Genomic DNA, 26,001 nt, shown 5'->3' with positions numbered 1-26,001 from the left:
GGTTATTTGCACCGTTAGCCTCCAAACTTTGAACATGTGATATTTTAGTTTCTGAACTTTTAATTTTGGCATATTATTCATTTAACTTTCGATTATTGATCATTTTGGTTCTTGACTCTAGAACTGATGAACGATTTTTGACATTTAACAAGGATAATTACATCCTTATCACATAACAATTAAAAATTCTACATTAATAGTTACAAGTGTAAAATGTTGTATTCTTCAATATCTTTTAAGAGTAGCAGAGAAAATTTTGTACATTATTGTAATTCTTTTTTGTAAAATTTTAAATTATCACGAGATGAAAACGTGATTAATTTTGTTAAATTTCATAAACAATTCGTTATTTTTAGTATTGGGTGCTAAATATGTCAAAAAACAAAGCTCGGGAATTCATATGTTTAAATTAAAAATTTGGCTATAAAAATGTAACTATTTTTAAAATTCAGGGATTAAAGTAAATTAAATGGGATAAAGGGATGATTTTCCTCGAATATTGACTACGAAAATAACATAACACAAGTAAGTTATTTATAAGGTAACACTGTATTTTTTTTATGGATAAGATAACACTCTCATTATTTCATATCTTATTCTTTTAAATAAAAACACTCTTTATAAATAGTGACATTTGAAGTATAAAAGTTTGACTTTGCCTGGTCTTTCTTGAAATACCGTTCCTTGAATGTAACATGTATTGTGAAAAATGTAACATTATAGTTATTTAATGTAATACAAACATTATTTAACACAACATGACAGTATTTAACATAGCACAAACATTAAAAATACTAATACCAAGAAATTTAACTATATAATACTATTATTATACTATTATTTGGTTATTTAACATAATAAGGATGTTAGAAAGATATAATAAAATATTTAGGTAGTCTTACATTTTTAAGGTCAATGTTATGTTAAATAATTATTTATTCTATTTATATACATTATACTAAATTAAAAATTCATTTTCATTTCTATTTTTTATCTCTAATTATATCAAATATTATTTTTTTCTATTTTTTTATTTTTTTTTCTTAAAAAACATAAAAAAAAATAAAAACAAAACCAACTCCCAATACTTCGAGGCCGAGTCCAATGTTGCCTGTTGGTGATTATTTCAGCTCAGAGTTGAGACCCAATCTGTGTTGAATTTTGCTTAATTGCCTTTACCCTTTTCCCGTTTTGTCGTGTAGCAGCCATCACCGGAGCTAACAGCTAATATTAGCTATCTCCTTCATCTAAAGCCGTACAAAACGTTTCATGAAAATGAACATCTATGTTCGTACTTCATAGACATAATACTGTCCCACCGGCCACAAGACCAAAAAAGCTTAACAAGTCTTGAAATCCAAACCCATTAAAGAGAATAAAGAATAAAATGCTCTCAAAGTTGTCTTTTGCCCACTTGAAGTCTTCTCAACCTCCGCCTGGCTCTGAGCTATGGAGGTTTACATGTTATGGCAGGGATTCTCCTGACTATAACAAGTCTCGCTTCATGCTTGTGGGGCAGTCTTTGGGGGACAGATGGAAGCTCAACGGCATCAAAGCCAGTAAGCCCTTTTCTTTTTCTTTTCCTTTTTTTTTAAATCAAATTATTTACTTCTTTTTTTTGTTTTTTGAAGCTCTTTGTGTTTTTTTAATGTGGTGCTTGCTTAAGTAGATATTGGGTTTTAATGTTTATGGCAGAACAATTGAACAAATGATTGTGCAAAAGACTAGAGTGCAAAGTTTTTAGTTTCTCCTAGCTGTTTAAGATGAAAATGAAGAAGAAAAACAAAAATTCAAGCGCTGGTTTCTTTTATGGAATAAACCGAAGATTGCGATTTATGAGGATTGTGTGGAGGCTGCCCTGACGCAGAGTCAACACGGTTGGAAGGGAGTGGCACATGTGTTTGGGGTTGCCCTGAGTATAGTTATATTTAGGGCGCGGGTTTTGGGTATTGGAGTTTAAAGGGAAAAGAAAAACACAGAGAGTCTGACAAGGCGTGAGGTGTGTGATTCTCGTAAAGTGGACGTAGCATTCATATTAAGAGTGAACCATTATAAATCTTTTGCGTGCTTGTTTGTTTATTTTATTTTTATTACTCTCATTTGTAGGGGGAGTAGGGCTTTTAATCTGTAATAATTGGGAATTATGTTCTTTTCAAGTTCCTTACAGTTTACGGGTTAATTTATAGACTTATGTGTTATTCATGTACTCTTTGATTATTTGACTAAAAAAAACACGAAATCAAGACAGAAAGTGAGAAAGTGGAGTTCAGTTGCATGTGGGTTCAAGTGCTAAGGAGATAATTTAAGCAAACTTTAGGAGTGTAGCACAACAACTTGATTTTTATCTCCTTTTACACTTCTCTAGGGGTGCCAATTTGGGTTAGGCCTTCTCTATTACAACAAAGTGATATCAGTGCAAGTGCAACCTGTTAAGTCCTTGTACTAAAATTTGGCTTTTACTTTATGTAGCTAATTGATAAGGTGGTGTTCACATAACACCGAATCTGTATCCGTTTTAGTTTGGTTGAATGTGTTGTTGCATTATGCTTTTGCGTGTTTTATTTCTTGTATGACCTTTAAAAGAATAAAAGTAAAAGTTATGGCATGTTACATCACGTGCATGATAATTTTCTGTTCACAAAATTTAGAGGTAAAAGTCAGATGATATGTATTGCTTATAGGCAGCGTGATATATTACTTTGTAATACTTATTTTGGGCTTAATATTTCACAAAATCTAGTAACCTATATTCGAGTTTGTTTTAGTTCTAGCTGTGAAAAACTTCATGCTTCTTGACAGATATGGTGCAAGATAAGTTGAATGTATGGCTCCTAAAGACCCAAAAGTTTTTGAACGAAGTGACATCTCCACTGGTAAGACCTAGTAAGAGTAAAAAGCCGGTTCCTGAAAATGATATTGGTGATTCAATCATGGAGGACATATTTGTGGCAGAGCAAACCATTAATAGCAGAATGCCGCAAGGGACTCTCTCTTTAGCTGCCATTGTATCTATCGAGCAATTTAGCAGGTGAAGATACGTAGCAGATACAGCGTTTTGCTTGAGATTTTTACATTGGCATTGCTTAGGTTCAGTTTATGTGAAATGAATAGTAACATTGTGATGGAAGTCCTTATAATTTTTTTTTTACCATATGGGAACATTTTACTAGGAGACAAAAGAGATATTTGAAAGGAGGAAAAAAATATACTGCATAAACACAATATAGCAAGAAAATGAACAAACTACATAAGAAAGGAATTTACTTGTTTCTGCAGTTATACACTGAAAGAGTCAGCTACAATTCTTTTAATTGGGTATCCATTTAGAGCGCCTCGCAAATATAACTATTGTTTACAAAAAATATTGTATATTTAACTGGAGAAAACGAAGTTATCTAGAGTCAACTTTTTATTCTTGAACATGAAACCGGAACAAGATAACCCGCAAAATCATCACAAGAAGGAATTCTAACTGCATCCTGTTACTTTCTGTCAGATATTTTGCGAGATTGCTCTTTTAGGAGTGTAGCTACATTAAATGTACAAGGATCTAAAATAGACTATGAATACAACTTCTATTAAACTGGAACTTGTGATTTTCCAATCATTCAGGGAAACACCTTTCTTAAAAAAATATTATCCTTGTAAACTTGAAGAATTGATTTGAAGGAGCAGGGGAACTAAAGTTTTTTTTTTTTCTAAATGTTAATTGGTATACGCTTCATGATTTAATATGTGTTCTGCTTAACGTATGGGTATTTACTTTGTCACCATTAGTTTGGACCCTTAAGTATGCTATTATGCGGAGAACTTTTCTTTTCCTCAAGAGCTTATTCGGGTTGTTATGCACGCTTGACTTATAAAGTGATCAAACATTATCTGACCATCTGATGTTAAGATTTGCAGGCTAAATGGATTGACTGCTCAGAAAATGCAGAAAATCTTTAAAGCACTCGTCCCAGAATCTGTATATAATGATGCACGCAATCTGGTTGAGTACTGCTGCTTTAGGTTCTTATCAAGGGATAGTTCTAATGTTCATCCTTCACTTAAGGTCCGTCACATTTAGCATATGGAGTTTCTTGTATTTCATGCTTCAGTTTATTCCTCTTCTTTGTTCCTATTGATAAAGTTCTGTCTTTTATTATTTAAAAAAAAAATTGGAACCTGAAGTCTAGAGCATTTTTTTTGTCCTATTCTGTTTTCTTTCTTCCCTATGCTATTGCTTTTCAATATCTGTAAGCTATGGTACTAGTATACTCACGGATTAAGTAAGTCATATTTTTTTCTTCCCTCTTTTTTGGATACCATTGTTTTGGGTGCAGGAGCTTGCATTCCAGAGACTTGTATTCATAACAATGCTTGCGTGGGAGAATCCTTACTCTGAAGAGCCTGCCAAAGCTTCAGCAAGAGCTTCTTTTCAGGTTTATTCATAGGAAACCTCGAGCTCTTTAGGCCTCATTTTGTTAAAAAATGTTCTCATGCGCGTATTTTGTTTGAATACATGCATGAAAACATATTGTGCATGTATTTTTGTTAAAATTATTCTCATGCTCAATATTTTGTTCGAAGACCTGACTTTTTACATATATTTGTGTCGAGAGTATATATTATATAACTGAAAAAGGAGTAAACGGGGAAGAATGGTTGTACCCCCTTTTTTCTTGTTACTTTTATCCCCCTTTGTTCACCCCTCTAAATATTCATACAGAGAAAGTGTTTATGTTTCTGGGAGGACCACTGGTTCCATCTCTTGTGCTGTACTCTAGTTTTGTTTTGAATAAAAATTTGGTTTCGTATGAAGAGAAAATAGAATTGATGATGTTTATGTTGAGATTACTAAAAAGGTCTCAATGGGTGGTTTTACCTTATAGAGCTATTGTGTTTTTTAGGAGCCCATTGTAGCATTTCTTTTTGACTTAAGAACTTAAACTAGGAGGATTTTAACCATGAAGAATCAGAGGTGGTGGGGAAGCACAGTAGGTTAACCAGAGCTGCATGTATAATGGAGAAAAATCTATTAGCTACGTTCTCAGTATTGCGCGGTCTTAGAGAGTGGGTAATTATCGTTTACTTTGGTAAGTGTGTTGTGCTTACCGTGGTGCGTAGACACCTTGTCCAGTCTCTCATCAGTGTCTATTCCTCTGCAGTGGATATCTCTTCCCAATAGGCTTTCCCCTCTTTAAATGAATTATAATTTGTCCAATGGAATAGATTCTCTTACTTCACCAATCTTAGCTAGGAATACACTTGTAAGAATGTAATTTGGCAATGCCTTTTTGTCCGTATAACTCCTGAACTATGCCTTTTTCTCTTTCAACAATTAACAATGAAGTCTGAAAGTTTTGTTCTTAGATTTTGTCCATTCCCGCTACTGTAGGGCATGCTTGTTAGAGAGGAGGCTTTTGTCCGTATGGCTCCTGCTATTTTTGGTGTGGCTGATCGGTCAACGGCACATAGTCTATTTAAGACTCTTGCTGGTAATGAAAAGGGTATCTCTTTGGGCTTGTGGCTGACTTATATCAAGGAACTTCTCAGGTGAACCTATATTTTAACTACTTGTATGTTTTAACTATGGTCTCTGGCAACTTTTGTAAGTAGTTGCACAAGTTATTATACATTATGTTAATAAAACACGAAGATCAATTGATAAGCTCTAAGAAATTTAATTTCTGTGAAGTTCTTTTCATTACTTGGGTTGGGGGAGATAAATGGGAAAGATGAAATTTGTTTTAAGTTATATTTAAATATATTCCGAGTAATAAGACTCATATAAGGACATGGAACCATCCAACAAATACAGCCCATGTTCGACCTTAAATGTTTAGAAAGAATCTTCTTGCACATCCTTTATGCCATGTGCATGCTAGGTCTTCTAATTTTAATCTTCTAACACTGTCCAGAATGATAATCTAATAAAACATACTCAAGTTACTTCTTTTAACTGCTTAGTTCCACTAGAAACTAGTATGAACAATATAAGTTGTTGTCTTTTCCTTTATAAGAACCCTACATATAAAAATATTATTGAGAGACATCCAATTCAGCAAAATCATAAACAAAGTCAGATCGCTGAACTTTTAATGGATGAAATACACGAAGAAACCCAGTACTTTCATTCAAAGAAAATTTCAGTCTCTGACTTGTATAAAAACGTCAGAATTTCTCATAGATACGTATAGTCCTTTCATCATACATTGGTTGCATTTTGATGTCTGGTGTTGAACATTTTTGTAAGATCATAATGTGCATATGTATTAATGCGTTGAAAAAAAAAAATTATGCTTAAAGGAGCTCATGTTCCACTAGTTTACATACAGGGTGCATGAGAGGCGGAAATCGTACCAAATTCGAGAATTTTCCCACCTTTCTGATGAGAGAATCTTATGCATCGGTTCCAGCCAAAAGCAGCCCGTTCTAAAATGGGAGAACAATATGGCATGGCCGGGGAAACTTACTCTGACTGATAAAGCAATCTATTTTGAGGTATTTCATCATTCAATGAGTAACTTTCATGTATCATTACATCATTGGATACGCTGATTGAAATGTATGGACTATGGAGGCAAAACACGTGTCCAAAAGCAATATACTTGAACAGAACCTCTTACGATTTAAACTATCTTTATGGTTTTTGGAGTCAAAAAGTTGTTCTAACTTACCTTTTCATGCACCTCTATTTGATAATATTCCATGCTAAAGTTTACGGTATGCACAAATAGTTCTTGAAGTTTTCTTCTTTCAAGGTTACTTGGAAACCCACCTCATTATATTACGCTTTAGGAACATATTCCATTCGATACAAAACTAGGTGTTCCATAACCTGAATACATATGTAAGGTTGCCGCCAAGCATTAAGCTTGCCCACCAAACTCTTTCCCTTGAGCTACATGACTTGTGTTGGAGGAAATGAAACCGGTAAGGAGAGACAAAGACCTCTCTGCATGCCTCGGTCAATTGCAGCATTTGAGCTGCACTCTACACGTCTTGATCAGCCCAATGAGCAAGATCACAAGAAATTCGTTCTCCTTCAAATGACTAGCTGACCACATTAGATGTAAATGTAATTGTTGGAAGAAATTGGAAATTTGATAAGCTTCTTTTTCCCCCTGCCCTTATATTGATTCACTTTAACTCAGCGAGGTTTCATTTAAAAGCCAAACTGAAGTGGTGTGAGGAAAAAGGTGCAGGTTTTGTGTTTATGATTGGTCCCTTTAGTTGGAGTTGGTCCTTTTGGCCTCCAATGCCCCATCTCTCGTTACAACTTCTGCTGGCTGGATCATTTCAATTTCTTCTGATGCCAAGCTCGCAATTCTAAATTTACAGATAGTTCTCAAACAAAACCCCCTTTATTTGCATTCGTTTCCTTAGAATTTTGAATTGTAGATTGGACTGGTTTATCCTCTATTTAAGGGAGTTTTCACAGATTAGATGAATCTTTACTCCTGTGGTGTATCTTTCTTGTAATGGGAAATTATCTTTTCGTCTTTTTCACGAGTCACTACATGTCTTCGTAAACCAAACCTGATTTCTGCTCTCTGAAAACCGAGTTGCAATTGCATTGGATCTTTTTTATCTGCCTGATGATTGTGAAACCTGGCAAAGTTATACTTTCCGTCCAGATTAAAGTTATCCTTCAGTTGTTTTTTCCTCTCTTGTTGTATTTGTAAGTCTTTCAATATTATAAACATTTTCGATTGTGGAACAGGCAGTTGGTATATTAGGGCAGAAAGATGTCATAAGACTGGATATTACGAGACATGGGACAAAAGTGGAAAAGGCAAAAGTTGGGCCGTTAGGTTCTGTGCGCTTTGACTCTGCTGTCTCTATTTCATCTGGTCTCGAGTGAGTAAGCTTCTTTAACCTCCTCTATGGAGTAACTTCACTTGAATATGTGTGTGTGTGTGTGTGTGTGTGTGTGTGTGTGTGTTTCATTTTTCTGATCTTAGCCCTAGCCCTACTAAGTTGGTACGATTGATGTGAGAGAGATGGCTCTGCTTTGACCTCTATGAGTCAGTTATTTTCTTTTCAAATAAACATCTCATTGTGTATATGCCTTTCTCTATTAAATACTCATATACAGGTCAAAACCGTGGGTGCTGGAATTTGTTGACCTGGGAGGTGAAATGAGGCGAGATGTATGGCACGCATCCATCAGTGAAATTATTGCTTTGCACCAGTTCATCCGTGATTACGGACCAGTGGATGGTGATGAATCGGTACTTAATGTCTACGGTGCTCTAAAAGGAAAAGACAGAGCGACCACGAGTGCCATCAATAGTATAGCCAGACTCCAGGCCCTTCAATTCATGCGGAAGCTAGTCGATGATCCCATAAAACTTGTTCAGTTTTCGTACTTAAATTTTGCACCTTATGGTGATGTGGTCTGCCAAACTCTAGCTGCAAATTACTGGGGTGGACCCCTTGTTAGAAAGTTTGTAGATAGTCAACCAGTTCAAACAAGACCTTCCAATGAAGTAGGTGAAATTAATAATCATGTGTTTGATATAGACGGAAGCATTTACTTGCGGAAGTGGATGAGGTCCCCGTCTTGGTCTTCTAGTGCTTCCATTGCTTTTTGGAAGAACTCTTCGTCAAGAGAAGGACTGGTGTTAAGTAAAAACCTTGTTGTTGCTGATTCAAGTCTTGTAGAAAGGGCAGCAGAAATTTGCAGACGGAAACATGAGGCGATTGAAAAAACTCAAGCAACAATTGATGCGGCAACACTTAAAGGGATACCTAGTAATATTGATCTTTTCAAGGTTAAGCTGCTTAACTTATTATTTGTCCCCTTGTCTGGATTTTTCATTTTCAAGAATGTGACCCAACACATGACTTGATTACTTGCTTGAGACTTGAGTGATGTTTACAATTCCTTACTAGCCTTAAATCTTTAAGAGTTGAAGTTCATAGTTCATAATATCCATAAAATCTTCAGGAATATTATGCTTAAAAAGATTTCCTAGCATTTTCAGTTGAGTTTATGTATTAACTCCATTTTCATTGTGTTTAAGATATCCAAACTTTAAAGAGAAAAAAAAAGGGGGAAAAGAAAGAAAGAAATGTTACATGTTATAACTCATCATGTCGATACCTTGCATTATTCACTTCTCCCCACAAATATGAAAACTTTACTTGTTCTATTTTAGACAATAGAAATAAACATTGTTGGCATTTGTTTTTGTTCAGGAACTTATGCTTCCTCTGACTATAACTGCCAAGAATTTCGAAAAGCTCAGGCACTGGGAGGAGCCACACTTGACTGTTTCTTTCCTTGCTTTTACTTATGCAATTATTTTCAGGTAAATTAAATACATTGTTTGTTAATATTGTGATGTCAGCAATCTTATTTTTCCCATTTACGTGTGCACGTATATTTTTGCATTTTCACCCCCATGTATTGTTTTCTGAGCTAATGTCTTAATTTTCCTTTTCAGAAATTTGCTGTCATATGTGTTCCCTACATTGTTAATAATTTTAGCGGCTAGTATGCTATCATTAAAAGGGCTAAAGGAGCAAGGCCGTCTTGGACGATCCTTTGGGAAAGTGACTATCCATGATCAGCCACCTTCAAATACAATTCAGAAAATTATAGCTGTGAAAGATGCCATGCATGATGTTGAAAGTTTTCTACAAAATCTTAATGTCACGCTTTTGAAAATACGAACGATTATCCTTTCTGGTCAACCTCAGGTATGTTTTTCTCTGACATGCAATTTTACAAGAATTTTTTGTGTGGCTGTGTCAGAGCTTCTGTATTTTTTGCATTTACCTGTTTTATGTCTTCGACGCACACATGACTTGAATACGAAAGATTTATCTCGACACATTTAAGATTGCAAGCAACAACTCCCATTATAAAACAGAAGTGATTAGTAATTACAAATATGCATGCTATGAATTTCTGTAGTTTCTTTTGTATGTAACCCAATGAGAAATTCTTGTCATGTTTAAAAAATCTATAAGAAAAATATAATATAGGAGTGAGAGTCCTTCAGAAGGAAAAGGGAAAATCCTTTCAATATGGGCACCGGGCATTAATTTGTATAGAAGAGTGGTAGGATAAAACAAAACAAAACAAGGAAAGAATTCTGCTAAATCATTAAATAAAACAATCACCATGAGACGCCTTGTGTTAGGTTTTTTCTTTTTATTCTGGTAATTACTTCCAAATTTTATAAAATTTAGCAAAATTGCCCTCATACTGATTAATGATATTAAGATTTTGAAGGGGACTCCCTCATGCACATGATGTGACATGCTCCGATCATCGTATAAAATTTCAGTCTCTTTCTTCAAATTAGCTCACATAACGTGTACAAGGGCGTTGCCATCCAATTTTAAAAGCCATTGTGAATTTGGAGGCACTATGCAACACCTCGTTTAATTGAGGAGATGATTTACCTTAATTTAAATTTTAAGGTGTACCTCACCAATCGCATAAGGGGTTAACGTGCCAAATACCAAAAGATTGTCATCTTTTGAAGTTTTATCATTTGTTGTTTTAAGTGGTAGAAGTAGTTTGAATCAATTTAGTTGGTTGTATCTTTTTGGCAGGCTGTTTGCTGTAGTTCACACAGCTTGTACCACTTGAGTACATAATGTTCTTATTCTTGAACCTTATATATATATATATATAGTTAATTCTCAAGTACTAGTATTGCTTGTGATCAGTTACAAATTATATGAACTCTTATCAGGTAACCACTGAGGTTGCCCTGGCCTTGTTATCTGGCGCCACCATTCTCCTCACGGTCTCTTTCAAGTACGTCCTCGCGTTTTTTGTCTTCGATCTCTTCACACGGGAACTTGCATTCCGGAAGGAAATGGTGAGAAGGTTCATGACTCTCGTGAAGCAGCGCTGGGACATGGTGCCTGCAGCACCTGTAGTTGTATTACCATTTGAAGGCGGCGAGTCGAGATCAGAACCTCAAAGAAAGGGAACCAAGGACCAAGCTAAGTTAGAAAGAAGTCATAGCAGCAACAACAATGTATAGCCGGGCAGTTTCCTGGTAAATAGTTCTACTACAATCTCATTGCTTGGAAAAATAGAAAGAAAAAAGAAATGACCGATCCATTGTCTATTGTAGAGTGAGAACATTCAATGCCATAGTCGCATATAATTTTCTATATCATTGTAGGTAGAAATGTCTTTGGAGAATTCTATAGTAGGAGAATTCTCCACAATAGTTATGGATCGGACTTTATTGTTTTTTTTTTTTTTTTTTTTTGAATACTTTGCTCCTAGAAAGATACACACAGAAGATAAGGTGAATAAAATTACCACTTTCTTCTTACCAAAAAGAAAAAAGGACCACGATCTGATAGGATACTTGGGAGAAAGATGAAAGACTTCGTTTGTTTCACTCGTTTGAGTTGAAAATTTAAATTAAAAAGTGAATTCATGTGAGAGAAAATACTATAGCAGAAAAAGTTAAATTTCCATTACCGTGAGAAAAAATACTGTAGCAAAAACTTGAGTTATGATTCGAACTAGCGAAACGTAATATTTTTAATTAGTTCACTACTCTTTATGAGAAACAGGACTTCCTATTCTCAGGAGGGAAACTAGTCACTGCTAATGCGAAAACCCCTACATGGATTAAAAATAAGATAATTAATAAAGGGTCTCCTTTTTTTACAAGCCGGGTTTTCTAAGGGTGAGTTCTACTTAATGGACGTATGACATTAGAAAGAAATTGAGAAATTGATGTTTTGAAGGAGGTAAAGCTGTTTGTTTTTATTTGATAAATAGACACGAGTTATTTAGGTGTCGTTCACTCTGCGGATTCGAGTTTTCAATTCGAGTTGAGATGTGACATTTTTTGAGAGCTTTTCACTGTAGCAGAAAAAATTAGATGTGACATTTTCTGAGAGCTTTTTACTGTAGAAACTTAAAACTGAAAACTTGAATTGGTCAAATGAATGAGGCCTTAAAAACGAAACATGCAGACAGAATTTTATTTTAAGGACAACAAATCTAACAATACATAAAAGAGTTAAAGGACTCTTCTCTAGAGCTTACATATGGTGGCCTCTCCTGCTCTTTTTTTCTTTTTTTTCTTTCTTTACTTTGTATCTTTATTCTCTTTATCTTTTAAATGTTGTTGCATCTTTATTCTCTTTATCTTTTAAATGTTGTTGTATCTTTATTCTCTTAATCTTTTAAATGTTTTTTTTTATTTTTTTATTTTGTGAATTTTTTTCGCGGTTTATTTGTTTATGTGAGTGTTTTAAAAATAATTTTTTCTTACTTTATATATATGAAAGTAATTTTTTTACATGTGTTGTTATTTAATTGACAAAGGGTAAAAACTGTAAAATAATTTTTTAAATGTGTCTAAATACTTAATTATTTTTAGTATAATTCATGTTATATCAAAAGTTCTTACTACACATTTTTTTTATAGTGCTCTCACAAAGCACTTTTCAGACTGTTACGTGGTAACCTCATCTTTTATTTATTGTTATTTTTTTTTTTTATAAATGTTCTGTTATGTTCTTTTATTTTTTTTTATGAATGTTTTTTTTATACTTTAATTTTTTTACGTGTGCTTTGCTCTTTTTTTCCCAATTGTTCTTTTATAATCTAATCTTCGAACGACTATTTACACATCCAATTCAACATCTAACATATAAAAGCAGTTAAGTGGACTTGACTCCTAATGAGGCTAAGGAGGCCAAATGTTGGCCTCTTTCCTCTTCTTTTTTTTTTTTTTTTTTTTTTTTTGTCCTTTTTTTTTAACGTTTCCTCTTTCATCTTTTTCTTTTTAAAAAATTTTAAACTTTTTTCTTATTTTCTTTTACTTAATAGACTTAACTTTTAAGGAGACTATGTGTTTTGACACGGGGTCAAATTTATAAAAGTATTTCTTAAATGCGTAGCACGTGACTCAACTAATAGAATTAAAAAGTCTCAAGAGACACTCCCTTAGATCATAATATACATCCATATTTCCTTCGTTTATAGGGAAGAAAAACTATACTTTGGGATAAACGTATCTCTTTAATTGGCCATATTAGGGCTTTTCCTATAAGACATCAAACTTGTAACTAAATTGGAGAACAAATTCATGAAAACATTGCCAAGGATATGTGGAAAAAAGGCCTTTTAAAAGCATAGTTTTTGTAAGTTTTGATACACATAAACTCGTATATATATATATATATATATGTATGTATGTATATATTATATACCACTAATTAATTTGATAGTCAATGATCTATTAACTTATTCAATTCTTGATTAATCAATATCAATGGGTGAGAAAGAATTAAAAGGGGAAGAAAAAAAAAAGAGAGAGAAAGAGGGGGAGAAAGAAACTTTTTTAAGTAGGTGGCTCCACCCACCTTAGTTTCTTTTTCTTCTTTTTTTTTTAGTAACTAATTAAGTGTACGCTTTACCTTTTTCACTACAATTTTTCTTGTTTAGATTAAAAAAGAAAGGAATATTAAAACGCCTAATTCCAAAAAAACAAAAACAAAAACAAAAAAAAAGCGCGACTGTATACGAAGTGGCTTGAATTTGTGTAATATGTATTCTGTACTATATTACATAAGAGATTATAGGCCAAGATTGATGAAAACTGATACGGCAACATATCCCATTCCAATCCATTTTGTTACTCATTGACTTTGCTTGCGCATATACACTCCCTGTAAAAGCAAAATGAAATCCTCCTACATTTCACACTAGAAATTGTACTTTTTTTGCTTCTTAATAAAAAGTGTACTTGATGAACTCACGAGGGTGTCGCATGATGGTGAGATACTCTAAGTCGGTGTTTGTTTCACTAATTTTGTCAGTACAATTCAGTTTGAACAGTGAACACACTATGTTTGGTAAGCATGCAGCTTAAATTATATTCCATATTTGACCAGAGTTAAACGACACAACTTTTAGTTAGGGTGAAATACATTCTCTAAAATAGCTTATTATTTAGCTAACGGTGGAGTAGAGAAAAGCTTAAAAAAGTTAAATTATTAACAATTTTAGTTAAAAATATAAAATGACTAACATAGATAGAGATGCTCTGAAGATTTAACCTCGTAAGAGCGCAATAGACAAGTTCCGACCATCAAATCGTATATTTCTATAATACAGTACTTACTATAAGTCTGTCACGACCAAACTGTTAGCGAATAATTTCCGAAAAATATTTTTTCTTGGGATAACTTTATTTCATCGAACCCTAGCTTATAGCAAAGAAAAATTTTCTATTATCATGTAGAATAAGTATCATCGTGATCAACATAGAAAAGAAGGCTAAAACACTTACGAACATAAGGTGGTGTATAAAATGTTGCAGTGCCTTCATCTGCGTATGCCAATGAGACAATTATGCATATATTCACACTCAGTACTGCAATCACCAAAACTTGGGTATCCATTTTAATTTTCCTCTTTGAGAGTACACCGCTTGAAAATATATATGTGACAACCATCAATCTCTTGAGGTACAAGGTCAATAAAAAGTAAGTTGTGCAGTCCCACATCATTTGAGGATAAAAATGGGTTCTGATTTATAAAGAATGACACCACTTCCCAATGGTATGAGGTCTTTTGAGGTGAAGTCTAAAAGTAAAACCGTGCGGGTTCAGACCCAAAGTGAAAAATATCATATCAAGTGGAAGTGCGAGTCGTTACAGTTATATTTATATATATTACATATATAAAGGTTTTCACTTTGTTTTTTATATAGAGCATGGTGTGAAAGAATCCGATTTTTTTTTTGACGAATTTGTGAATAATTTTAATATCCTTGCCAATAGATTTTTTTTTTATTTAATAAAATAGGTTTTGGTGCTATTGGTCTCAAAACTTTAAAGTAATGAGAGTTTGGTCCTTAAAACATTTTTGTTTTGTTTTGTTTTTTTCGCCAGTTAGTCTATAAACTCAAGTGTTATAGTGGTTTTGATCTAATTTATGATAAATTTTAAGATTTAACGGAAGTACTCGTGTTCCCATCTAATAGTAAGACGAAATTTTGTAAATTATATCAGCCGATGAGGTGCGAATATATGTTCTAAGAGGACGTTTGGTTGATAGATTTAGAATCATGATTCAGAACTATTCTCGATTTATGTATGTTTTTTATGAGAGAAAATACTGTAGCGAACAACAAACTATGATTCGAATCCACCAACCAAATTTAAAGGTTTTTTTTAAGTGCATTTAAGAGAAGATTTTTGCAACTTATGCAACTTTTTTTTATAAAATTTTAAGGTAACACCCTAAATTCTAAAATTTTAGGCTCCGTTCATTTCACCGATTCGAGTTTTGCTACAGTAAAAAGTTCTCAAAAACAGTCACATCTAATGTTTTTGAACTTTTTTGCTACAATAAAAAGCTCTCATATAAAATCACATCTCAACTCTAATTAAAAACTCGAATTATCGAACTAAACGGGAGTATAACTAACATGAAGAGCTATCCATTTGATTTTTTTATTATTTTATTTTTTAAAAATTATAATAAATGCAAATATTTTAAAAAAATTAATAAAGTTATTTATATTTTAAAATTAATAAATATTAAATAATTGATGTTTAGTTAAAATAGATAGTATAATTAGAGTTGATCACTCAAAATTTGTTAATAGAAAGTTATTTTAACTAAAATTTAAAGAGTCTGCTGTTAAAGCTAGGTTTTGCTGAAAGAGGTTGAAAGAGGGCTTTCTCATAGAGGCCTACATTTTTGCTACATGATAGTGTATGTTTTTAAATTTTATATCATATTAAATTTATATTCAAAGGAAAAAAAAAATGCAAAAGCTAAATTGACAAAACCTCTTCACATAACTAATAATGAAAGGAGCACAATAAAAACTTGAACTTAGTTAACTTAACGGGGGCTTTCTATGGTAATATATATATATATATATATATTGACAGTGCATGTTATATACTTGAATTTAAAAAAAAAATTATTAGATGATTTTTAATATAGATTTAACAATTAAAAATAGGTTTTTTTTTCTTCATTTAAGCAGTGTCTAAATGCCTAGGGAACAACCAGCCTGAAAATTTTGTGGCGTTTAGTTTACGAATTCAGAATTATTCTTAATTTGCGTATGTTTTTTATGAGAAAAAATATTATAATAAATCACAAACTATAATTTAAATTATGACACAAATTCTCATGCTAAACACTCTTATAATTGCAGCAGCAAGTGATCAGCTATGGGATAGCATGGCAGCATGTGGAAGATCGTACGTGGTTACATGCATTGGGCCCACAAACCAAGAACCAAAACCTTGTATGGAAGGTGAAGTTGTGGTTAAAATTGTGGACTTGTGCCGAGAATGCCCCGCAACTCTCAACCTTTCTCAAGAGTTTTGGCAGAATTGCCAATTCGCATGCTGGCAAGGTTCGAATCAAATATGAGCCGTAAGCTCCACACACCCTTTAAAAAGAAATTAAAATTATTTGATACGAGATTATCTCTGGATTAATTAATTATACTGGTGCACTCTCAAGTTATTAGTATTTAGCAATTGGATCCTAAATTTTTATATTTTTTTTTTGTCTCGTTCACTTTGCGGATTCGAGTTTTTAATTCGAGTTGAGATGTGACCTTTTCTGAAAACTTTTCACTATAGTAAAAAAAGTTAATGTAACATTTTTTCATAATTTTTTACTGTAAAAACTTAAAATTAAAAACTCAAATCGATAAAATAAATGATACGTTTGACAAATGAGACCTATATATAATTTGAAATTTTATTGCAATTGCAGTTGAATAGCTAACTGACGTCGATTAATGGGCCGAACACGCATTCCAACTTTTTGTTAGTTGGCAAATTGGGACTTTCATGTTCAAATTTGACATGTTGTACTTTAATTGTGGTCCCTTAATTGGCGTCTCTTATTGATCTGCTTGAATCTAAGGGTACATTTAGTTGGAAGATTTAAATTATGGTTTAAATTATAGTTTATAATTTTTTATAGTATTTTTTTTCATAAAAAATATACGTAAATAAAAAATAATTTTAATCACATGATTTTAATCTATGAACCAAACGTCTCCTAAGATTGTGAAATTTAAGATTTTAAATGTCAAAATTAAAAGTTTATGATCCAACAAATTTAAGATCCTGACTTATAAATAATGAATTGTAGAATAAGAAGAAGAGGTAAAAAAATGTCAAACAGTGTTGTTCTGGCACTGATTTAGGTCTTATTCATTTCACCGATTTAAGTTTAAAATTTAAATTTGTTACAGTAAAAAGCTCTCAGAAATAATCACATCTAACTTTTTTATTACAGTAAAAAGCTCTCGCATAAAATCACATCTCAACTCGAATTAACGAACTAAACAGACCCTTAATTTTCATCTAATATAAAATGGGTCCTATTATTTGACAAAATGCCATTAGACTTGAAGTCGGTGGTGATCCAAACACTAGTAATGATAGAAATATATATATATATATATATATATGTTCAAGATTAGAAGTAGTAATCATTTCTTACATGTTTATGATTGTACAGGTTTGATTAATGTTGTCAAGTAAGCCGGAAGTGAAATGAGGATTTTTGCCACGCTGCTTGAAAGGTTTTTAACAGAAATTTGTGTTTTTTTTTTTTTTTTTTTTTTTTTTTTTTTTTTTTTCTAGAGTTCCTCTGCATGCAAAAGCAATAAAAAAAAGTAAAATCACACAGAATTTGAGAAATTGTTGTTGTTTTACGTGAGTTGTTCAGATTCCGCATTCCATATATAAAATAAGAGCAAAGTTATATGAAAGAAATCAAATCAAAGAGGTTGTAGTGAGATCCAAACATTCTGGTCAAAGTTGTTGCTGGCTTTTGCCGTCGTCGGAGTAGGAGGCAGAAGAGTCAGTGGAGGTGGTGGCGAGACTCTGACGACAGCAAACTAACCGACCTTTTCCATGGACAAATGCAGAAGTAGTTGCTGGGTTTTTTGTTTCGATTTTCATGTTTTATTTATTTTATTTATTTTCCTTTTCTTAAAGGGGAAAGAAAAAGTGCATCAATTCATTGTCTTAAAACAATGATAAGCCCATTTCTAATTTTCAGTTTTCACGTTCAAGTTAAAGACCTAACTTAAACTAAGGGACAAAAAAAAAAAGGAGAAAAAAATAATAAACAGTAAAAAGTCATACACAGTAATATGTAAAGATAAAAGATAAAGATAACAAATTTTCACTTTTTTTTTTTTGGGTTGAATAACAAATTTTACTTCATTTTTATCTGGTGCGATTTACAAAACAAAACATAGAAGGAAGCATGAAAGGGCGAAGTCGAGTTGTAAGTTTAGATCGAGTTAAAGGTCGAGTCAAACCGTCATTGTTAGTTCTGTCTGACTTGAATCTTCAGGACGGGTTGGGCTGATATTCAAAGTGTAAAACTATTTTCATGCCGGTTCAAAGTGCTCTTATTATTCACTTTTAAAAAATTTTCTTTGTAAAACTTCAGGCCAAACCGACCTTCTTTTTTGAGCTAACCCGGCTTGGCTCAAATATCTTCTTCTAACCTCGGGGCTTAGGTCAAGCTGAGAATGACGGTCTAAACTTTTACCTCTAGGTAGAGAATGAAAAAGCATCTTCAATTTCCTTTAGAGACTAATTTCTGATGATAAAAACTTAAAAAGGAATAGTGGGGCTTGCCACGTGAATCATGATTTTTTTAATTTAATTTAAATTATTTTTTTTTGCCCCCTCTCTTACTCTTCGCATATCAGCTGTCCATTTAAATAGCACCTCTGTGTTTTTAATAATTCAAAAAGTTTCTTTAAGCTTTTAAATTATCCCTTATGTTTTTTAAAAGAGTAAAAAAAAATAACCCTTTAATGGTTTAATATTTTAGAAATATAAAAAATAACCTCAATAAGTACTATTTAGATATTATTTTAGACAAAACATAAGTTTTAAAACTAAATAAAATCAAGAAAATAAAAGAGTCAACGTATTTAAATGACTGCATAGCAGTATTAAGAGCCCGTTTGGTTTATGGATTAGAATCATGAGATTAGAATCATTTTTTATTTACGAGTATTTTTTGTGAGAGAAAATACTGTAGCGAACTATGAACGATAATTCGAATCAGAGAACGAATCCTCCAACCAAACGGGCTCTAAGTGTAGAGACAAGATTGATTTAACAAGTCTAAATCCATCAACTGTGTGTCAATGATGAGGGCCTGAGTTTCTATGTGGAGCTAGACAGGCCTAGACTAATTTGATCAGTTAAATTTTGAATTATTTTTCAAAAACAGAGAAATTATTCATTGGAAATTTACCTTTTTCTTTTAATTTTAGTTTCTTAGTCATTAGTTTTAAGATAATGTTTAAATATTGATCATTAAGATTATTTATGTCATTTTTGATAATTTGACTATTTAAAGGGTTATATTTTATTTCTTTGAAAAACTTGGTATAAGTTTAGAATAATTTCAAAACATAAGGGATATCTTTTAGATTATCAAAAACACAGAGATAAATGTTAGAATTACTTAAAACTGAGGGGTACATTTTGGATTTTTCTCCATACTATGCATATCCAACAAACACAACTGAAAATTCTCCAACAAATCAAAGAGAGACGCAGAAGAAGAATACAAACAAAGAAACAAAAACAAAGGAGCAGCAAACCACGAGACGAGAGATATGAAACAGTTGGCGAGAGAAGCAGAAAAACCATTACTGAAGAACCCAAAGCTTAGGCAATCATATCAAAACCCACTTAAGATGCACCAGCCTATATCTAAAATTTACTATTAAATTTTTCATTTTTTCCTTACTAGTAAATATTGAATTCACCATTAGAATTTGTACATTTTTTCCCTAATAATACGAACTTAATAAATCTTAAATTTATCAGGTATATCTGAGATCATTAAAATTTGTACTATTATTTTTTAAGTGATTTTAATTTGGTAAATGTTAGATATACCTGGATGAAAAAATAGCAAGAAAAGAGTAAAATTAGAAAATAAAAATTGAAAACATGAAATGGTTTATTAATTTATACAAATTAATAAATTGATTATGTATTTTAATAAGTTTTAAATGTAGACCTATTTTCTACCATTTATCTATGTTTTTATCCTTGGACTCTTTAGACATATATAAAATGATTCTTTTTAAATTTCATGTTTAGAATATGTTTTTGATTCATTGATAATATTAATCTATCCATATTTTATAATTACTAATATATATTATTCTAAATAATATTAATCTATTCATTTTTTATTCATTGATAATATTAATCTATCCATTTTATAATTACTAATATATATTATTCTAAATAAATCTTTTTATGTGAATGATTATGAATTTATATAACTAATTTTAAAAATAGTTAAAAAAAGATAAAAATATCATTACAGATGATTTCACATACTTATACGTAAATATCACAATTTTTAGATATTCCTTTTCTCATCTATTGTAAAATGTAGCAAAATTTAATTAGTTAAGTTATATAACAAAATTTTTGAAATATTACAAAAATAACAAAGTTTTATATCATTAACTATAGTGGGGCCATTTTCGGTAAGCGGAATGCAGGAATCAGGATCATGAATTTTTTTTCCCCCCACTTTTCGCATCACAGCCGTCCATTTAAATAGTACCGATGTGATACATATCCACTTAACAATACCGAAAATTTTCCCAAACATCAAAGAACGACAAAGAAGAAGAATACAATACAAAGCAAAGAAACAAAAACTATGGAGCAGCAACTCACGAGAGGGATGAAACAGTCGGCGAGAGAACCGTTATTGAAGAACCCAAAGCTTGCATAATCCTATCAAAATCCACATACGATGAAAGGGTACTAGTGATATATATATATATATATATATATATAACTTCTGCGTTGAGAAAGCAATACAAGCTTCATTTTCCGACCAACAACAGAATGTTTGGTTTGAAATCCGCTGAATTCTCATTTGCCCACAATATGTTCGATGAAATGCCTCTTTCAGAAACTACCTTTCCGAAGCGAAATCTTCTACACTGCAAACTGGGTTCCCGTCATCTTGCGAGCAACCCAAGAGTGGCGTTGAAATCCGCTGATTTGTCTCCGGCCCACAAGATGTTCGACGAAATGTCTCTTTCAGATACCTTTGCTTGGAATAGTCTTATCCAAAGCTACTTAACCAGCAGAGATTTACACCACGTTTTGTTCACTTATCAGCAAATGCTTCGCCGTGGTGTTTGCCCTGACAGACACACTCTCCCCCGCGTTTTGGCTGCGGTTTCGGGCCTTTCAGGTGGTTTGTTTGTTGGCAAACAAGTTCATGGCCACGCCATAAAACTCGGCTTCTCTCACGATCAATATGTGATCTCTGCTCTCCTCGAAATGTATGGAAAGCTCGACGATATAGACAGAGCAAAATGCCTGATCCTCGACAAGTCTCCCCGCACGAATGCAGTTTCTTGGACTCTGCTAGCTAGGTTGTACATCAGGGAAGGAAAACCCAGTTTGGCTATAGATTTGTTTTACCAAATGCTGGACTCGGGGGCTGAAATAGATTCGGTGGCGCTGGCGACTGCAATCAGCGCGGCTGCCATGTTGAAGTCGCTGAAAGACGGCAGGATTCTTCATCAGATTGCTCGGCAGCGCGGGTTGGAGTTCAAGGTGTTAGTGAGCAACTCGCTCTTGAAAATGTACATTGATTGCGGCAGCATCCAGGATGCTCGAGCAGGTTTCGACCGAATGCCCTCCAGGGATATTATCTCCTGGACAGAAATCATTCACGCGTACGTGAAGAAAGGCGGGTACAGCGAGGGACTAAAACTTTTTCGTCGTATGATTACGAATGGATTAAAGCCGGACCCTTTCTCAATCTCAAGCATTCTCCCAGCTTGCGCGAGAGTAACTGCGAATAAGCAAGGCAAGGAAATCCATGGCTACTTGCTTCGAAACAGAATAGACATGAATCTTACAGTCCTCAATGCTCTTATCGACATGTATGCAAAGTCGGGATGCATCGAGTTGGCTTCAAGAATGTTTGCCCAGTTGAAGCACAAAGATGTTATTTCATGGACTGTAATGATTCTGGGCTATAGCTTGCATGGACGAGGAGACCTTGCGGTGGATTTGTGTCGAGAACTGGAAAACGAATTGAGTGCGGTACGATTAGATCAGCTTAGATATGCAGATGTCCTTCGTGCGTGCAGCTCCGCACGCAAAATTGAAGAAGGAAAATTCTACTTCAACCGCATTAAGGCACCGGAAGTTGCACATTACGCTTTGATGGTAGGTCTTCTAGCAAATGCCGCGCTCTTCGACGAGGCAATGCTTTTCATTCAAGAAAACAAGATTGAAAGGCACGCCGAGGTATTACGAGCATTGCTAGATGGCTGTAGAATTCACCGCAGAACGGATTTAGGTAAGCGGGTAGCGGAGCAGTTGTCTGAACTAGAACCACTTAATGCTGAGAATTACGTATTGCTGTCAAACTGGTATGCTCATAATGGTAAATGGGACTTGGTTAATAAAATGAGAGGAATGATTGGGGGCATGGATTTGAAGCCTAAAAAAGCTTATAGTTGGATAGAGTCGAGAAACAAAGTTCATGTGTTTAGGACCGGAGATGTGTCACATCCGAGATCACAAGGAATTTATTGGGAGTTGGAGTGTTTGATGAAGAAAATGGAAGAGGAAGGACAGAAGCCTAATGCGGATTATAGTCTTCATGATGTGGATGAAGAGAGGGACTGCATTGGGGTTGGGCATAGTGAAATGTTGGCCATCTCTTTCGGGCTCATCAGCTCGAAAGGCAGTGCAACCGTTCGCGTGACCAAAAACCACCGTGTGTGTCGCTTTTGCCACGAGTCCGCCAAGGCTATATCCAACATTGTAGGGAGAGAGATCATACTCAAGGACCCGAATCGTTTCCACCATTTTCGGGATGGTTTGTGTTCTTGCGGTGATTTTTGGTGAAGTTCTTTGTTCGTTTTTTGGTTGGTTTGAGTCTCGACTTTGGCCATTCATTCCTTTGTTCTTTCTTTAGGTTATTTTTTTCGAAGTGGTCATAAAATGCAGGAAATATGATGCTAATGTGGCCCCAAAAAAAATTAGAAAATAGAGCTTGCAATGCCATTTCAGCATGTTTTTGTATGCTGAAAAAAATCCTGAACTCATGAACAAAAGTGATAAGCTCTTCAGTTCAGTTTGCTTACAAGTGATTATATACATATATATGTGTATGTGTGTGTGTGTATAGATATATAGTTAGATACATTTTATCATATCATGGTGCCGAGCGTAAGCATTAAACCTCAAAATCGCCATGCCATTGTGTGGTCATAGTTATTCCAGTCATAGTACTGAAAATATGATCCGCCACATAAGCTTAGATTTTGATGTCTTCTCTGAGAAATAGAGCAACAATCATTATTTTGAAAAAAAAAAAAAAATCCTAGAAGATGTAATCAACACATTCCTTGCACAAGAGCTATAGGTATAGGTATTCATTTATGAATGTGAATTTCAATGGAATGCAGCCTCGACAGATTCCTTGGTTTATTACATCACATCTTTTTTATTAGCACAAGGATAAGTTATAAAGGCCTCGTTCATTTCACCGATTCGAGTTTTCAGTTCTAAGTTTCTACAGTAAAAAGCTCTCAAAAAATGTCATATCTAACTTTTTATGCTACAGTGAAAAATTCTCACAAAATGTAACATCTTAGCTCGAATTGAAAACTCGAATCTGCGAAGTGAACGAGATAAAAGTAAATTAATTAGACATTTTTTTTTTTTTTTTATCTTTATCTTTCTTGTCTACTTAATTAACAATATGAAATATAAACTCTACTTCCTTTTTATTTGTCTCATCTTGATATTTTGTTTCTCCGTCCTTTACAAGACTCAAAACAAAGAAATCAAGTAGGAGTTTTCAAGAGCTAACTTGCTTGGCAATTATGAAAACTTACCTCACTTTTCTCACCAAACAAGGACTTCATTTATTTATTTATTTATTTTATTTTGGCAATTCTCTCTATATGTAGTGGTCCATTACTCTAGCAAAGAGGGGCAAGACTTTACTCCACTGTTGAACCAACTTTGATGTGTTTGTCTCTTAATGGTCAAGAATTCATGGGGTTTGGTATATGTGCATCTCAGCTTTGCCTTCAGAAATAATTTAAATATATAATCATGTAAGTTGTCATCATTGGAAATTAGGATTGAGACCTTTTAAAAAAAACAATAATAATGATATTCCTAATAAGATAGACCAAACATGGTGTTTTTCATAAGTTTTGTTCTATCTCACCTACTATATCCTTAATGAGTTGATGTAAAAAAATCTTGTTAAAAAATAAGGAAAACATTGATTTCTTTTTATTTAAAGAGGAATAATACACATTTCTACCGTTTTAGTATAAGGTTATTACTGTTAAATTAATCTTTATACTAGTTTGACAAAATTTAACAAACTCAAATGATTAAAATCACATAACTTCCAAAAGAACAAGCCACTTTTGTTGTGTTTATGAGCGATAAATCTAGTTCAAATCACTTCAAAATAAAGAGAATTTGTAAAATTAATAGAAATTGATGCACATAACAATTCAAAACCAAATCCTACCTATATGTTTTATTTTCATTCCAAATAATAAAAGAATTAATTCCAAACAAAACTATGATTCAAAACAGTGGCGCACCACCTCCCACCAACTTCGTGACATGATATTTATTGATTTTCTATAAAAAAAAATAAAAAAAAACGGATTACAAAGAACAGAATGGAAAGTGCCAAAGTGGGTAGGTTTTTTTTTTTTTTTTTTTTTTTTTCATAATAGAGTTTGGTCATGATTTGTTTTTTTTTTTAGTTAGTCAAACCATTTGAAAGCTCATTGGCCGATGCTAACCCAACCTCAGCTTAAAAATATGAACAATCTCGATGGTTGTGTGCCCATAAGTTGTTGAATTCAGAAATTATACATTTGTCAAAATCAAAATTTTCCAAACCACGTGATATCATGGCTTAATTTAATTATTTTATATATGTTATTTTATATATCAAGCAGTTGACGTTGAGATTTGAGAAGTTATTTATCAGACTGAGTATATAGGTGTTTGAACAAAATTATCATAAATACTTTCTTTAAATCCATTATATCAATTAATTAACTTCAAATAATTTTAAAGAAATTTTAAAGAAATTATTTTATACATTTGAATGCTAATCATGTTTGTTTTTTTTTTTTTTTTGGAGATGATGATACAACATTTTGTACTAAATTTTAATCATCGTTGGCAAAATATTACGTTTGGTTGTGCATTAATATTGGATGAGACAAATGCTTCTAATGGTTGTTTAAGTCATTTCTCGAATCAACGAGGGAGAGGCACCAACCACAATTCTTATAAGTCAAGATCAAGAAATGTCAAATGGAGAAGTTAAGGCCTCGTTCATTTCACCGATTTGAATTTTTAGTTTTAGATTTCTACAGTAAAAAGCTCTCAGAAAATGTCACATTAAAATTTTCTGCTATAATGAAAAGCTCTCAGAAAATATCACATCTCAACTCGAATCGAAAATTCGAATCCGCGAAGTGAACGAGGCCTAAATGTATAGCAAAATCTTATAATCAAATTAAAATATAGCAAAAAAAATTTAGAATATATAATAAATAGCCAAAAAAAAATATGATTATTACAATAATGTTGTAGTATTAAATGTGAATATAATGTAATTTATTCCTAAAACATTTTAGAAAAAAAAAAAAAACTTGTAATTTATTCTTAAAATAATGTAATTTGAATCATAATTCATAATTCGTTACAGTATTTTCTCTCATAAAAAATTCACATAAATTAAAAATAATTCAAATCACATTATTTAAATTCTCTAACCAACCGTCCTCTAAGTGTTTTATTTTATTTTATTTTTTCTTACCGAAAAGAATCGCAGTTGGTGGGATCCAAAAAAGAGGGAGAGAGAGGGGGGAAGAGAGAGAAAGGAAGAGATAGATAGACAATACTGGACTAGCACTACTATAAATGCACAAAGCT

The 26,001-nt window shown here is 32.9% G+C and overlaps 2 protein-coding genes across 3 annotated transcripts; both read left to right on the top strand.

Moving 5' to 3' along the window:
• The first annotated feature begins 1,119 nt into the window (after positions 1–1,119).
• LOC21392703 lies at positions 1,120–11,314 on the top strand. Of its 2 annotated transcripts, none has more exons than XM_010099631.2 (11): positions 1,120–1,559; positions 2,800–3,028; positions 3,907–4,054; positions 4,326–4,424; positions 5,381–5,538; positions 6,321–6,486; positions 7,709–7,845; positions 8,084–8,762; positions 9,190–9,302; positions 9,438–9,693; positions 10,701–11,314. In XM_010099631.2, the coding sequence occupies exons 1-11, from the start codon at positions 1,388–1,390 to the stop codon at positions 10,995–10,997; spliced, it is 2,454 nt and encodes an 817-aa protein (XP_010097933.1). In that variant the 5' UTR covers positions 1,120–1,387; the 3' UTR covers positions 10,998–11,314. The 2 variants fall into 2 exon arrangements, with proteins under 2 accessions (XP_010097933.1, XP_024022376.1); XM_024166608.1 differs by lacking the exon at positions 1,120–1,559 and adding an exon at positions 1,937–1,999.
• A 9,398-nt stretch (positions 11,315–20,712) lies between these two features.
• On the top strand, positions 20,713–23,135 carry LOC21392701 (pentatricopeptide repeat-containing protein DOT4, chloroplastic). Its single transcript, XM_010099629.2, has one exon. It carries the CDS (start codon positions 20,890–20,892, stop codon positions 22,918–22,920), a length of 2,031 nt encoding a protein of 676 aa, XP_010097931.1. The 5' UTR covers positions 20,713–20,889; the 3' UTR covers positions 22,921–23,135.
• The last annotated feature ends 2,866 nt before the right edge of the window (positions 23,136–26,001 follow it).

The sequence above is a fragment of the Morus notabilis genome, unplaced genomic scaffold (assembly GCF_000414095.1).
Source record: "Morus notabilis unplaced genomic scaffold, ASM41409v2 Scaffold1604, whole genome shotgun sequence".
NCBI classification, from domain to species: domain Eukaryota; kingdom Viridiplantae; phylum Streptophyta; class Magnoliopsida; order Rosales; family Moraceae; genus Morus; species Morus notabilis.
This window is presented reverse-complemented; position numbering and strand designations above follow the sequence as displayed.

Bases quoted from the DNA above. Each gene is read 5' to 3' on its own strand.
- LOC21392703 (XM_010099631.2), top strand. From the start codon at position 1,388: ATGCTCTCAAAGTTGTCTTTTGCCCACTTGAAGTCTTCTCAACCTCCG. The intron at 4,425-5,380 runs GTTTATTCATAG...CCGCTACTGTAG, and splicing joins CAGCAAGAGCTTCTTTTCAG to GGCATGCTTGTTAGAGAGGA. The intron at 8,763-9,189 runs GTTAAGCTGCTT...GTTTTTGTTCAG, and splicing joins GTAATATTGATCTTTTCAAG to GAACTTATGCTTCCTCTGAC.
- LOC21392701 (XM_010099629.2), top strand. From the start codon at position 20,890: ATGTTTGGTTTGAAATCCGCTGAATTCTCATTTGCCCACAATATGTTC.